The sequence below is a fragment of the Embiotoca jacksoni genome, unplaced genomic scaffold (genome assembly GCF_022577435.1).
Source record: "Embiotoca jacksoni isolate LCO1_2020_lvr unplaced genomic scaffold, fEmbJac1.0.p SCAF_15, whole genome shotgun sequence".
Lineage (NCBI taxonomy): Eukaryota > Metazoa > Chordata > Actinopteri > Embiotocidae > Embiotoca > Embiotoca jacksoni.
Genome location: NW_027185285.1, coordinates 12,331,276 through 12,347,755, shown reverse-complemented (window position 1 = coordinate 12,347,755; position 16,480 = coordinate 12,331,276). Strand labels below are relative to the sequence as shown.

The window sequence follows — 16,480 nt, the reverse complement described above, 5'->3', positions numbered from 1 at the left end:
CAGTTGCGTGACGCCGCAGCAGCTCAGACTTTCATAATTACGTCAGCGCTTCAACGGCCGAAGGCTTCTCCCAAAAAAAATTTCCATTAAAAAGGTCGATTTGTGCCTTTTTCTTCCGCCCGACATGGATTCAACAACCACGAAAGACGCAGAGAAGAACTGCGTGCTGTGCTGCCAAGAAGTAGACATCTTCGCCTTGGGGAAATGCGACCACCCGGTTTGTTACCGCTGCTCCACCAAAATGAGGGTGCTGTGCGACCAGAAGTACTGCGCCGTCTGCCGGGAGGAGCTCGACAAGGTGCGGGTCCCTCTGCTACTGGAGCCCGGGGATGGAGCCCGGTGTGGCTAGCTAGGCCGCAACGTCTTGGCAGTTTCATTGCTTTAAAAACGTGCGGATTTGATGTGATAGTATAGCAGCTGGAGTCGTAATAAAAGAGAGGTATTTCTGGGGGGGGATAGATGGTAACCGACGGCGTCTTATCGGCTTGTTTCTCGTTGTTATTATCTTGGTTGAGCCAGCCGGAGCTAACACGAGCTGGTCAACTCTGAACGTGAGTCCGGTAGAGTTGGCTCACAGGTCGGCCTCCGTGAAGGAGCCGCGGGTGACGGCGTGCCTGCTGCGTCTCGTTCACCCGAAGTGAAATCGAGTTTGTGATCCAGTGAAATGTAAATATATTCATGAAGAAATGTAAATTGTCTCCTGAAACACACCCGGCGTCAGCACGTCAAAGGGTTCAGCGGTAAATGTTTGTGTCCTCGGCTCCTGTTTTATTTAGATTACAGACCGATTTGAAGCTCATTAAGGTGTCTGCCCGCTCGTCCCCGTCCCCCTAAATTGTGCTAATCCTGTTTCGGGTGATTTAATGGATGTCAGCCATAACCCAGGTGGACAGTGTCGTCCCAACCAGGGCCTCACAACACACCACTCCCTTTAAATGTCAACTAGCTGTCAACTTACGAAGACGTGTTTTCTAGTAGTGTTCAAGCTGGATGTTGCTCATATCAAAATGTTTTACCTGCCTGATGTAGTAAAAGTATGTATGCAACCCTCTGCATGCCTTGAGGTAATATATCTATCAAACAGATTACAGTAGTTCTTCTGAAGCCGTGTCTCAAAATCTAAACGTTGTGACTATGTTTGGTTTAATAATGTGAAGAGCCCTTTCCCTCCTGGAGTTGTGTGTGTGCGAGGTGAGATTTTCAGCAGCTCTGTGGTGTTGTTCTCAGGTGGTGTTTGTGAAGAAGCTGGAGGCCTTTCAGTCGCTGCCCTATCAGCAGTTCCCCTGTGAGAGGAAGCATGACATTTATTTCTGTGACGAGAAGATCTACGCCCAGTACAGGTACGAGATGTCTCTGTTCGTTATGATTGTGTATCTACGACCGCTGGAGACTCAAAAACGGTTAACTGTTGGCTTTAATGCCACAAATCAAAAAAGTATCTGTAATCGGCGTAAGGGAATAAGATAATGCTGATTATCCTCAACAGACGTCTGTTGAAACGCCCAACTCGGGCTGCAAGTAACTATTCTTTTCATGAGTGATTCATCTGTCAGTTATTTTCTTGATTAATGGACCAGCTGTTTGGTCCTTGAAATATCAGAAAATGGTGAAAATCGTTAAGTGGTGTTTCGCAAAGTCCTGCAGAAAATGTTTTGTTTTGTCCTGACTAACAGGCAACAACCAAAAAAGACTTTGGGCCTGATTGACTAAGATCTCAAATAACGGGTACTTAATTGTGTGTTCCTTCCAAAAGTTTGCACCCGTTTTGTGGGTGATTTGATTCAGAGTAATTGCGTCATTGAAATCGGGTGCAATTCGCTGTATTTAAATGGGAGGTTTGCGTGTGTTGAAGTGATTCCAGCAATGCAACTGCAAAAGGAATTCTGATCCCATTGAAATATAACAAGAACAAAACGCTTTATAGGAGATTATTGGCAAGAAAGTCAATACTGTGGGGGAAAAACAAAAAGGCGAGGGGAAAAAAAAAAAAGGCTTCAAAATAAAACAGGAGGGACGGTGGATGAGATCCTCTAACAAACACAGATCAGCAGGTCCAGTTCTCTGTGATGAGCAGGTGGTTTTTCATTCAGTGCCTCACGAGTGCTCAGGAACTTTATGAAGCTATCCGTGAATTCTGCGGGACACATTCAGGATCTATGACAGCACACCTGAATAACAGGACGGTGGGATATCCAAGGAGCGATACGCTGGAACGACCCAGAGGCAGGAAAATGCTGAGTCGTAAGAAGTTTCCTTGCGGTTGGCTGTCAATCATCATTCAGTTCATTCAACAACTCAGAAATATCATCGCTGGACTAACGATATGTCTGAGTAATGTTTCCCTCTGTCATCTCAAAAATGTTTCCACGGGTGTAAAACCACGTTCTCTACGTATTCTTTGGTTTCTCTGCGTCTCCTTCTCACCACAATAAGAGCCGCCGTCTCTCCAGATTTGCGCATTTGATTAATACCTTTCAGTTGTACGAAAAGACACAACAATCACGTCTCCTATTTCTACTTTCAGGTTTAGTAAATATAGTTGCGGGTGCTAAATTGTTCTATTTGCATGTTTCCTCCCAGTATTTTGCACCTTCAAGCAGAAACGCCCAATATTAGATATACATGCAGGCAAACACACAAAATGGACAATGCGTGTTAAATTGCACATTTGAAAGACGCAATCCTCACTGAACGTCGTTGGTAAATCTGCTTGGATATTTTTTTGCACGTGATTTTACACGCGCAAACATTTTAGTAAATCAGGCCCTTTGTTTATGATGAAGGATGAAAGTAACCAGAAAATATTCACATTTAAAAAGATGGAATTGGAGAATATCAGAATTCTTTTTCATTAATGAATGACCCAAAATAATTAATTGATCATCAAAATGGTTGCCGATCAATTTTCCATCAAGCAATTAATTTATTAATGAACTAATCTTTGCAGCTCTTCACATAATGCTTCGAGTAACTTTGTATTTCAGCATACAGCAGCTGAATGACTTGGTCATGGTAGAAATGTATACAACCATACATGAATAGTATGAAGAGGAAGTTGGTAAAATAGATAAAGCCTTCAATGTTGTCTTCTTTTGATTGCAGCATTCAATGCTGTGCTTTGTTTTGACTTTTTCTTCTGTCTCCCACTTTTTAGAGCTTAATGATTATTGTAATGTAAGTGTGTGATAACCGAAGGGTGCATTCAGGAAGTACGTTTTAGGCGCAAATCTGTTAATTACTTGCTTTAAGAAATATTCCCTGTATCTTAACTATTGGTTAACTAAAGTGAAATAATAATTAATATAATAGTTGTTTGATTGTTCTTGTTTCTATAACTGATTTCTGTGGATGAGTAATTGTTTTTATTTTTCTGAACTCTGAGTGAAACATTTTCTTGGTGTGTGTTTTTTCAGGCATTTGCTGTTGTCCGTGTGCCAACGCTGTCCAGAGCCTAAAATTTTCTCCAAGTTTGAGGAACTGGAGCAGCACATGAGGAAGCAGCACGAGCTCTTCTGTTGCAAGCTCTGCACAAAGCATCTCAAGGTAGAATCATCCCGAACCAATCGATTCACGGTTTTATCAGTGTCTCAATATCACAAGACTACTGTCACACCACACATATACAGCCTTTGTAGCACAAGGAGTTCCTACAAGTTTAACTTATCAGATTGGAGACTGTAATTAGGTTGAGATATTATCTGTCAGATCAATTGTAGGATTTCTTTTTCCATTGTGAAAATGATAATGGTACCAGAACCAGTATCTTTTATGGGTGTTTTATTTCTAGAAGATGCTCATTAAATATGACAATAATGCACTTTTCAATGCACTGAAGTGAATCAAATGAAAAGAAAATGTCAATTTCCTAATAAATACCTTTTTGACAGCTCATCTTTTGGTTAACGGTATTACAGGAAACCAATGTTGTCAGATCATGTGTGCTTTAAACGTCACTTCTCCCTCCAGATCTTCTCTCATGAGCGGAAGTGGTATAATCGTAAGGAACTGGCACGTCACAGAGCACACGGAGACCCGGACGATACGAGTCACAGAGGACACCCGCTCTGCAAGTTCTGCGATGACCGTTACCTCGATAATGATGAGCTGCTTAAACACTTGCGCAGGGACCACTACTTCTGCCATTTCTGTGATGCTGACGGTTCTCAGGAATATTACAGGTGTGTGAAGCCGTTCAACACGTACACATGAAAATCTTAGAGTTTGTATATTCCTTTTATCATATTGTCATTTTTGTAACGATTGCAAAGGTATTTTTTTCCCCCCTGTGTTGTACATAAATATTGTAAACCGGATGGTTAAATGTGACCTTTAACCCTGCTATCAACAGTGATTACCAGTATCTAAGTGAGCACTTCAGAGAGAGTCACTACCTGTGCGAGGAAGGTCGCTGTGCCACAGAACAGTTCACTCATGCATTCCGCACCGAGATCGACTACAAGGCCCACAAAGCTGCAGCACACAGCAAGAGTCGAGCCGAGGCTCGACAGAACCGGCACATTGACCTGCAGTTCAACTACGCCCCGAGACAACAGAGGAGAAATGAAGGTCGGTCAGGACGTTGCGGTTTTGTCTTGACATGCCGCTAGCTTTATTAATAATATGCATTTAATTTTTAGGCAGTTAATGTGAATAAAACGCGCGTGTCCCCTTAGGTCTGGTGAGTGGCGAGGATTATGATGAGGTGCGTCACAGTCGAGGAGGAAGAGGAAGGCCTCAGGGGGGACAGAAGAGCTGGCGGTACTCACGGTGAGTCTAAATGAAAAGCTCTGTGGTTGATTACAAGGGACATTTCACTGCACATCACCCGTCGGTGTCAGAACTAGAAGTAGGGACTTGTTGTTGTTGTTGTCGGGTCGATCTCCACAGAAACTTTGTATCATAGGAAAAGATGTGGATGCAGTCACACATCCGATGACTGGACTGCAGAGCATCCAGTGCTATTATTGAGGAGCGAGCATGGAAAGCATTTAATGAATGGCGGCTTGACGTTGTCACAGCTGAGTGTGCCACAACCTTGTACTGTTGTGTGCTTGTGTTTATATGACATTTATATGCAGTTTCAGTGTTTTAAATGTAACACTTTGTCATCTCTGAAGGATTCACCGGTGCTTTTAATTATTTTTGGTTTTCTTTAAGCTAATCGGTTGTAGTCAAAATACATGCGCATACATCTTCAGTCAGGGTTCATTTTTGTGATGTCAATCTTCCTGTTTTGGACTGTGTGCTTGTTTCCCTGCAGAGAGGACGAGGACAGGCAGGTGGAAGCTGCTTTGAGGGCCTCCATGGCAATGCGAAGGCAGGAGGAGAGAGGAGCGATGCTGGAGAGAAGTGCTCCCAAGCACTGCAGAGAGGAGAGGACCGAGAGAATAGAACCAGAAGAGCTCAGACACCGGACCGGACCTATCAAACCTGCAAACAAACCGCCAAGCAAACCTCCAGGTACAAATTGAAGAAGTTACTGGCTGTTCAGTGTTTTTTGTTTTCCCCATCATAGCTTCCTGTATAAATCTTGTTGCATTATGGGATTCCAGTAATTTAGATATATGGACTGATGCAAATATTGCTGAGATCACCAGCAGCTGTTCTAATGTATTTATTGTCACCTCTTTAACAGTGAGAACAATGAAGAGCACTAATCCTGGTGAAGAAGATGACTTCCCAGCTTTGGGAGCCACAGCTGCGACACCCATGTAACCTTCAGCACACAGTACAAACTGAACTTCTCATCATACAATCTGGTGTGTCCTGAAATGTTTCATTTGTGTTGTTGTTGTTTGTGTCTCCAGTGTAAAGTCAGCTCCTGTGGTTGCTACAACAGCTCACACAGCTCTGAGAGAGGACGACTTCCCCAGCCTCTCCACCGCAGCCGTTACAACCCCCATGACTCCAGCTTACTCTGCCCAACCTAAGAAAATGTCCTCTTTTCAAGAAGAGGATTTCCCGGCTCTCGTCTCCAAAATTCGCCCCCTGAGACCCGCTTCGGGCTCCAAGTCTGCCTGGTCCAACCACACTGCCGTAGCTAAACCCGTCACTCATCCTCCTCCTTCCTCCAGACCTTCTCCTCCCCTCTCCTCTGCATCCTCGGGCCCTCAGCTCCTCTCCTCCTCCTCCTCAACCTCTTCATCTTCACGGAGGAGGAAGAAAGTAGGAGATAACGGGAAAGCGGCGTCCAGTCACTCTCCTCCTCCTTCAGATGATGAGAGCGGAGGGATGACGCAGCAGGAGTTCCGCTCGGTGCCCACCATGTTGGATATCTCCTCTCTGCTTACTGTTAAAGGAGGCAACACCAAACCTTCTACTGTGACCTCCAGCTCTACAAGTCCAACTCCTACCACAGAACCCCCTACCTCTAAAGCCAGCAAGAAGAAAAAACAGAAGAACACAGCCCCTCCCTCTACATCCCCGTCCACAACATCAGGGACGGCAACAGCTGTAAATACGATCTCGGTGGAAACGGCAGCACAAAAGGAGAATGTCCCCGATAAAACTTGGAACAAACCGCTTTCCAACGCTGTGACGGCAGCACTGACGAGCGGATTGGCCAACGGTTACGCTGAGAAATCACCAGCCACTAGCAAAGACACGCCTGCTGTAACCCCTCATCCCAACGCAGACCCCGCTGTCGAACAAGAGGAGGAGTTTCCTGCCCTCATGACCAAGAAGCCACCACCAGGTACAGCACATGACATCCACTAGATCATTTTATGATCACTCGACATTTTTCTCCTTGTAACCGTTTCTGCAGACGGCCATCAAATGTTTACAGAAGGTTGTTTATTAGACTAGTGTGCTCTAATCGCAGTCGTATTAAATGAATGTCATTCTTGACAACATGCTTCACTAAAAGCTGACTGAGATGACCGTCCTCAAAGGGTAAGAAGAGTGAGGCCTCGTTACAAAACAATCACTGTCGGTCTGGCACTACATTTGAAGTGAAAAGTTAAAGCTGAATGTGCAGCTGCTTTAATGGCTGACAGACGGTAGCTGGGAAAAAAAAAATCACTTTCTGGAAGTCATTTGGAAATCCTCCAACATGCCTCTCAAAACACAAAGTCAATAAAGTTGTGTCTGTATGGCTGTTTTCAAAACGAGCATTCATCAATATTAAGTCTGTTTGCTGACTTGATGCTGTCGGCCGTCTGCACAGTCGGCTGCGCTGTTTGCCACCAAGGTTTTTGTTGGCCAAAGGAAGTGACAGCATAGTAGCAAGTGCTGAACCCAGCGAAAGGCCTGTCCAATTGTCCCGTGGGTGAGGTCACAGAAGCTGCATTCATTAGTCTGTGAATTAATGATGTAAACACAAAGTGGGAAGAGCTTGTCGGCTTTGATGCATCATCTCGGAGGAGACAACAGAACACGTGATGTTGTTAATAAACGGGACAACGGTGAAACGGCGTTGGAAATCCTTTTTCTGAATTGGTTCCTCTTGTACTGCAGAAGTTGGAGCTCACGCTGTGTTTTATCTCGCAGGCTTCAAGACTTCTTTTCCAATGAAGGCCTCAACTCCTGCCCCATCCTCCACCAGCCCCCCCCCACCTCCACCTGGCCTGGGAGTGTCGGCCCCTAAGCCTCCCCCGGGCTTCACTGGGATCCCCCTCAACAGTAATGTGGTGGAGCCTGCCCCCTCTGCAGTCAACCTGTGAGCCCGTCTCGCTTTTCATACAGTATATGATCTCTTCTTCATTTGTCCGTGTTCAACAAAGATGTAGCTGTTGGCCTCGAGTAGCACTCATTTATTTTTTTTATCTCCCAGGCCCCCAAAAGTGTCGAGCAGTGGTTACCTGGTACCGGACGACTTCCACCAGAGAAACCTGGAGCTGATCCAGTCCATCAGAACGTACCTCCACAACGATGAGTCAAAGTTCAACCTGTTCAAAAACTACTCTGCCCAGTTCAGACAGGTACTTGTCACAGAGCGGCTAAACGTTGTGAACACTTTTTGCCTGACGACTGCAACTGCGTTGTGTTTTGTACAAACGACGTGCATTAGACCTGCCGATCGACCGGCAGCGCTGAGCTAAATGCTTGTTTTGACGAGGCTTGCCGCTCACCTCGTGTCTTCATCTGTCCTCTCTCTTTGCTTCCAGTGTGTGATGTCAGCAGCCCAGTACCACCGCAGCTGCAAGGACCTGCTCGGAGATGACTTCAACCGCATCTTCAACGAGCTCCTGGTGCTCTTGCCGGACACCGGCAAGCAACAGGAGCTCCTGACCGCCCACGGAGACTGCAGGGCAATGGAGAAGCAGTCGGGGTCGGGAGGAGCGAAGAAGAACAAGAACAAGAAGAACGCCTGGCAGATGCCTGCCACAGCGGCTGACGCAGCGGCTGAGCTGGACTGCCAGGTGTGCCCCACTTGCAGACAGGTACTGGCCCCCAAAGACTTCATCTCCCACAAAACCCTGCACATCAGGGAGAGCGAGGAGTTCCCTTCCTTGCAGTCGATCAGCCGAATCATCAGCTAGCCCTCTCGCTCTTCCTCTGCTCAGTTTGCCAATATCGGGCAAGTTTTCAGTTGCCTCTGCAGTCGAGTCAAAGCCCTGCAGCAGCCAGCGTGGGACAACGGCAGCCCGTTTCCTGTTTGACAACGTCCCAGAGCAGTGCGAGGCCTACACATCATGGCGAAGGAAGACGGTTTCTGGAGTTCTCACTTTCTAACGAGGATCATATTGATAGGTTTGTGTCGATGCTTTTTTTTCAGTTACGACACACAAGGTCGCCCCATCTGAACTTTTCTTTCAACTCGCATTCTTTTTGGATTTCTCCAGCTGGCACTGGCAACCTCTAATCAGAGTTCCCAATTTATTTAATGAAAGTGGACAGACTTTACTTGAAGAATGCATCATTCCCTAACAAAGAAATTCTATTGATTTACATTTCTACCCTGCTTTCTGCTCTCACTTCTACAGAGGACGGCACATCCTCTTGTTCACATCAGAGTTGATAAAGGATGCATGATTCTCCAGGGGTGCTGCTTGCTTAAATAACAAAATAAACACAAACTTGTTCAGTTCAAACATTTTGCACCATAATAACTTAAGTGGAGCTGTTTAATTGCTTATAATTGCTCATTGCTTCATGCAGAGGAAGGCCTGGTCACATGTCAGTGGTTGGATTGGCATTGAGCAGGAAGGTGTGACTGGATGTAAGCTGCTTCAGAAATTCGAACAAATTTTGGGTCACAGTTTGACTGTTTTTCAATAAATACCATTCTCTTGTCTTCAGTTCACATCACTCGGCAGTAGATTTGGTTTGTTCATTGATGGTTAATCGTGGCCGTGGTGGAGCACGAGGGTCTCCAATGGAAACTAAACCGTGAAGGAGTCCCTGAGGGTTCCCAGCTGTTCATGTTCACTACTTTTTAAGGATTTGCGATAACATCAGAGCAACCACTGAGGTCAGCGGAAGCTCTGTTTATTTCAATCTCCAGTATTTAATAGTTAAAGAGTTTCTTAATTATAAACACTATCGGTATTCCCCTCCCACACACGCTCTGTCTCCGTTTGAGCCGACTCAAGCTGTAACACAAAGGCTATGTTTACTCTCGTTTGTTGGGGTGACTGGTTACATCTCATCCAAAATCTGTTCATCTTCTCTCTCAGGACCCTTAGCTTGCACTGCTGCCCACCTGTGTTTGTGTGCGAGTGAACGAGTGTGTCTGTGTCCGAGTGTGTATGTAGAGTTTGTCTAAACGTCATACAGCAGCTTACTCGATTTTCTGTCAGCCTTAAATAAAGCTGTTCCTGTCAGCACTCTACGGTTCTGTATCTTTGTGTGTGTGTGCGCAAGCGTGATGGTGTGTATGCGTTTCAATTCTTTTCATCACTTGCATCTCAATAATTGAATTGGAATTAATACTTAACTAAACTTTGGCTAATCACTTGAATTTTCACTGGGCACAAAATGACTGGAAAGGACCATCTGAAGTCGACTTGTTTCAAATCTTTTGAGATTTTAAAACTGCAGTTGCAGTTTTGTTTTTTGTTTTTTTTTGGGGTACTTGTGGCAACGTAGACAAGCTGTGAACACAACATTGTCATGTTGGTCATTTTTTTTCCGTTGGAAACTTTGTCAAAAATGGTCCTCATTTACACATCCAGCAGTTGTGGACAAACATGATCATTTAAAAAAAAAAATTCTCCACAGCTGCACTCCGCACGCGTAAACGCTGTCAGCCAATTAAGGCTTTAAAATTATATGACAACATCAACGTAAAATACAAATTTCAGCCGGTATGAACGGCCAATGGACGGATGCTTTAATTATAACTGTATACCTGACGCCATGTCCCTGTCGGGAGGGTAAATGCAAGCACGGCGACTTTGTCTTTTGCGTCAATCATGAAAGAAGCTGCAGCAATACTTCCGCAGCGAGATTTTTTTTGTTGTTTTTTTTGTTTTAACAGATAGTAAAGTTGTTATTGGCATCAGAGCCTGTAAATTGTAGGAATCTGACAGTATCACTTAAACGAAAATGTCACAAAAATGTATATGGCAAATTCAACGTAACCTAATTTAAAGCCGTTTTATTTTTCCCAGTGAATGTGTACATTTTTAAGATCCTTGTATTTTATTTTTGCATCAGTGTACCGTCACAATAAAAAATAAGATGGCGCATCCCATCATTCATCTCGAGTTGTGTTTCTCGACACCCAGCGAATGGTTCCCTCTCGTTTCCCTGTTCTTGGTCTCCAGCAGCTCCAGAGGGAACTCCTGGGTCTTTAGCTGCTTGATGCTTCTCTATCTTTACTAGGCGTGTTGCTGCGTCTGGTGTTCCTGAGCAGGAAGTGCACGGCGGACTTTCACAGCTTTTTCACTGAGCTGCTGCTGAAAATGAGGCTGTGGGAGCAGTGAGACTGAACCAAAGCATTAAAGTTGTGGGCCGAGTACAGACGAGATAAACTGCAGGCCGGAGTAAGTGTTCTCTCTCTCCTCCTCTTTATTTGATAATGTCTTATTACTTAAAAAAATGTGTATAGCCACTTTAAAAATACAACAAATGTGCACAAAGTAAATCCAAAGACAGAAACAGGCAGTCCGAAGCATGTTAGTTTTTTTTAATTTTTTTTTTTTTATTGGAGTGACGGTCAGACTGCAGTCCAGAGACATTCAGGTAATAGACAGTGACACACATCTCTGTACACAGCGTTTTTACACTGAAGAGGTCAAACACCTTCAGAACAGGAAGAAACAACTCAGAAGAAACATGTTAAAGGAGGGTAGCACGCTACAAAATCAATGTTTACTTGTCCGTCCGTCGATGGGGGTTAAATTGTTATCATCAATGTTACTTTGGGGTTGGAGGGGTATTGTAACATCCATGCAATGTATTTCACTGGAAACCACACAACTCATGGCACCAGCGTTACTATATATATATATATCATATCATAGCCTTTCCATGATCTCAGTCTAACAAAACAACATGATCACATAAAACTTTGATTTTGGCCCCTTTAAAAGTCATCGAACAAAGCTTTTCCAACAAAGAGTGCATTCTAGCTCATAAGTAATCATTGATCTTTTTTTTTATATTTTTTTTTTTATTTTCAGTAGTACAGGACAAACCAGACCCTGGACAGCATCACACACAAGTTTCATTTACTTCGATAACATACTAAATTTTACAATCAACCAATACCACGGCAGTGTACGTGGGCCAGAGCACAAAACACAGAATGCTTGTATTATTATTTTTACCTATCACACTGACTGAAGAAGAGACTGAAGCACTGAGAACAATAATACGACCTGACGGCACCCCGAACCACCCAGTGAAACCCCAGAGAGTACCGAACACCACCATCACGACCCCAGTCTCACCAAACCCCCGTTAACTGCTTACAACCATCCCAGTAATACTGAGGACTTAAAGGACTGCATTGTTGCTTTCTCATATATTGTGTATTATTACTGGCCATTTTCCAAAGCATGTCATACATTGATTTCCTTCCTTCCAGAAAAAATATATATTTGAAAATACTTTATTACAGTAGTTATTTAGTTGCTTTATTCTGGTTTAAATCCAGCACAAGAATGACAGACGTTGCTACCAAGGTTTGCAAACAGCCATCTGAAGGTTTTTTTTTTCAGGATATAACCACATTAAATGGCCATTGCAGAATTATGACAACCACAAAATTGGATTTAATTTCATGAAAATCTTAAGGATTATAACTTTATTTTTGTTTATACTTTTTAAATATTGTGTTTAATATTTTTTTTTCATATTAGATTGAATTAGAACCAGTGGTGCTTCAGAAAATAGTCAGCATAGATGTTCACCGTGTACAACCTGCAGCCAATGGGCTAAAACACAGTGAGGTCCTTTAACTCCAACAAATCAACTGAATAGTTCCCTCCCACCTACCAAACCTCCCAGTATCTGTCCCATCCCCTGAAATAGACCAGCACCCACCGGTGTTGCACCCTCTCCCAAAACAAAATCCTGAAAGACAGTACTACTTGATTATCCCTCTATTTTTAAACTAAAGCTTAAACTATGCCCTCGCTGACAGACAGTCTGCAGAATAAAATGTAAAAAGCAAAAATCTGTCTTGGCTCTTTTTTTTTTTTTTTTTTACAAGACTGCTTTGAAATTACTTTTTAGTGCCTGAACAAAGTACAAACAAAAGGGCTTATTTTCCAGAACCAGAACTTTTGAAACCTACACTTCTCTGTGCATCTTTACTTTGTGAGCCAATATCTCTACCAATTTTTGGAAAATTACTTCCAACACCTTCACTGTTTTATGAAGAGGTGTATTAACTCTGATACATCAACCCTTCATACTGAGATACAGGTACAGCCCCTCTACTGGGTGACATGATTTTTTTTTTTTACTACTTGCTGAAATTCCTGGGTGCAGAAACATCAGACTGAGTTAGCACACTGGAAAAGTCTTATCCTGGAGCTTTGAAATATATATACACACACGTGTGCATGTATATAAATGATCACCAGGATGATGAGGATGAGATAACACTGAGGAAACAGTGATTTGTTTGGATAAAATGGGCCCATTTCTGACAATTAACTGTTATTAGTTGTAGGAAGGAATCCCGTCAGCTGCACTGATGGCTGGCTATACTTTGCAAAACATCTTGGAGTGAACTTAAGAATTACATAGTATTCAATATATAATGAATTCTATACAACAAATTCATGCATTATTATCATGAGTACTTCTAAACCTCTGAGAGCCCCAGTTTGTCCTGCAGCAGGTAACTGTTTCCACTGGATCCTTTAAGAGCAGGCAAACCATCACTTTGACATGAACTTTCATATTTGGCTCCGTTCATTAAAAAACAAAACAAAAACACTTCATATTTTGCATGTCAGATATCTTGATAGTGATACTGATAGTACATCAAGCTGAAAGATGTTTTGTTCTGGCGAAGTTATTAAATGGCGTTACAGACTCTTGATTTCCTCCTCTGCGTGGAAACTTCAACAAACACGTGTTCGAGAACGTAAACTTTAATGCAGCACAAAAATCTGTTCACGAGCGCACCGACCGATACGCCCCTCACACACACACACACACACACACACACACACACACCAAAAACTAAAGATTCACTGATGGCGTGTGTACATGGACCACAACACAGAGAAACTGCTACACACTGACATGGTTGGCATGGTTACTATCTACATCAGGGCCCTTGGTGACCCACATCCACCCAACTCGGTTCCTGTTGCCATGACAACTAATTATAAGCCCCCCCCCCACCCCTTTCAATAGCAGGACTGCAGGATCAATGAATTAGCCAGTTAGCGATCCCTTAACATCCCTCAACTAGATTTGCCTGAGACTGCACTTGATCCTCCAGTAACCCGACCTCGCTCACTTCATAAAAAGCTCATCTGACACCCCCCTCACCACCAACAACAACGTCACCTCCATACCCCTTCACCCCCTTGATCACCCTGACCCCGCCCTCCTGAAAAAAAAAATATCCAAGCAACATTAATAACATAGTAGTAATCAGAAGACGGCAATAAGAACATAGGGCAGTTTGGCAGCTTCTAAAACGTAAACATAAAACAGACCTAAGTTCATCCTGAAATATCCCAACTCATCCCAGGACACTGTCTCAAATAACACACCACATACATTCCCTGGCACTGTGGATGGATAATGACACGAGGTGTGCAAAGTTGTGATCAGTTTGTGTCTCTGTGGTCTTTTTGTGTCGTTTTTTCGTAATCATGTGATCGACTTTCCAACAAGAACTAAAGACTTCCAGCAGGTCCGTTTGATAACCCATCCATGACATTAAAGGGATTCACTGTGGAAAAAGGTCCCCCCCCCCCCCAATGAATCTGAAGTGTAATCGGACTGACCTGTATACATGAATGAAGCAAAATCCTACATATTGATCTATGGGGACAATTGTGACACGTACTGTACACGGTGTTAAAGTGATGGACACCATCAAAGACATCAAATATGACCACAAATGCCTGAAAAGCTTATATAAGAGCTTCCTCAACATCACTAATTATATTTCTTTTGTGGATGAGAGCTTCTCTAATGTCTTGTAAACTTCAGGGAAGTCGGTCAATTTTTTTGCTTGTAAATGAGCCTGAGATTTAAAAGTACAATTCAAAGACTAGCATGTAATTTGAGACAGTGCCTAAAATCCCCTAATCTGACACTACCTACAGTACAGCATATATCTACCTACCTACACAAGAATGTGAGATATTGCACTTGGTCACAAAACATTGTCGTGTTTGTTTTTTTTTCTTTTGTACAGCATGTGGAAATCTACTAAATTAAGTCACTGTCTGAGACACACAGCACAGTATGGCACTTAGTTGAGCTCTAAGTTTGGATACATGCAGATGGAGCCTTTTAACTGCAGCAGGGAACAATGGAGGAATGACCAGACTGTACCGTAGCGAAGAAAAAAGAAAGATTTCCCTGCAGTGTTTGCCATGAAAGGACATTTTGACATCTAAATGAATGAAAGGAATAAGATGAGAGGTGCTGTATGTGAGCGCCTCCTGCACTATCCTCAGTACTCTAATACTGCTTTGTTGTGGTCGAATCACTTGATGATCCCTTTGTCTCTCTTTTTTTTGTCATAATGGTGTTTGAATACTGCAAAATGGTCTCCTCCTCTGAATTTCCTCCTCTTGTTTTTGTTCTTTTTTGTTTTATCTGCTCCGATGCAAGGGCACTGGGTTTTCTCTGCGTACAGGTGTAGAAAAATTCAGATAAAGCTGGAATGTAAAGGAAGGAAAGGGAACGAGAGGAGGAAACAAAGAAGCAGCGGCCATTTTTTTTTTTTTTTGTTGAAACAAAAAACTCAGCCCAAATCAACTCATACACAACTGCACGTGTAACAGCACAGAAAGCAATTTCCTCTTATCTGTATCTGTTCCTCTTTCCATCGTCGGGTCTATCTGTTCTAGTAAATGGGGACCTGGTACGTGGGTGCTGCGTTGTTCTCGGTGAACGGTGGGCTCTGGTAGGTCTCGGTGGTCTCGGTGATCTCGGTGGTGCCTGCTCCTGGTGAATTGGAGGGGTATGGCTGGGTGGGCGCGCCGCCGTCCATGTGCTCAGTGGTGAAAAGGGTCATATCTGTGCCGAGCAGATACTTCTGGACCGCACGCACTGTTAGACCGGCCTACAGGGGCAGCAGGAGGGACAGAGGGGAGGAGAGGGGGGGGATTAACAGAAATAACTCTGCACTAGTCAAAGTACGCTGGTCTGAATAATGAAAGCACATCTCAACCCCATAATTGTCAGAAAAATCACATTTAAAAGCAGGATTTTAAAAAAAAGTGGGCTGTAGACATTTAAACCTTATTGCTGACTACTTGAAGTAGTTGCAGCACATAAAATGAAGCACAGTTCAGCTGATGGATGACAAGTTTCTCACTTTTGTCAGAAATGGATTCCTATATTCTAGTTCAGGTCATAGATGGATTATCAAACAGGCCTACAAGGGACAAACATCAGAAGAAGTCAGGGTGGGCCCCAAATCCTGAGCCTCTGTTTGAAGTGGCACTTAACACCTTTTCTCTTTGGAAAGTCAAGGACAAAGTGCAGTAGGGACGTCCTGATCCTGCACCTGAACCCACTCTGACTCGTTTAGTTCTGGGAATTCTGGGTGCATATATTAAAGATTAGAGCTCGACTGATACTTTGGCTGGACAGTTTTATTAGCTGATATTGGCCTATCACAGATAAATTGGTGTCAGCAGACATGCTGGTTTATATGAAACTTTTTTTTACAGAACATAATAGACAAAAAATAGCTTGAAGTAGATGAATAAGTGTTCCGTGTGTGTGTGTGTGTGTGTGTGTGTGTTTAAATACATATTTAATATAACCATTACATTTCCAGTAAAGTTTACAGTTTCAGTGCAGTGATGTCAGTGTGGACAATAAACTGTAAAATATCCTCTATTGCATTTCTTTTTCAAAAGTGTTTGATAACCATGTT

At 43.3% G+C, this 16,480-nt stretch overlaps 2 protein-coding genes across 2 annotated transcripts in view; one reads left to right on the top strand and one right to left on the bottom strand.

Annotated features, from left to right (window-relative positions):
- The first annotated feature begins 12 nt into the window (after positions 1-12).
- Positions 13-10,639, top strand: znf598 (zinc finger protein 598). Its single transcript, XM_069149676.1, has 12 exons — positions 13-298; positions 1,228-1,340; positions 3,414-3,543; positions 3,967-4,178; positions 4,349-4,566; positions 4,674-4,767; positions 5,261-5,460; positions 5,636-5,711; positions 5,808-6,694; positions 7,492-7,660; positions 7,775-7,922; positions 8,109-10,639. The coding sequence occupies exons 1-12, from the start codon at positions 125-127 to the stop codon at positions 8,481-8,483; spliced, it is 2,796 nt and encodes a 931-aa protein (XP_069005777.1). The 5' UTR covers positions 13-124; the 3' UTR covers positions 8,484-10,639.
- An 804-nt stretch (positions 10,640-11,443) lies between these two features.
- syngr3a (synaptogyrin 3a) overlaps positions 11,444-16,480 on the bottom strand; it is a 9,687-nt gene continuing 4,650 nt past the window's right edge. The window contains exon 4 of the mRNA XM_069149679.1: positions 11,444-15,658. Within this exon, the coding sequence (XP_069005780.1) occupies positions 15,440-15,658 (219 nt within the window). The 3' untranslated portion in view covers positions 11,444-15,439. The remainder of the gene's footprint in view (positions 15,659-16,480) is intronic.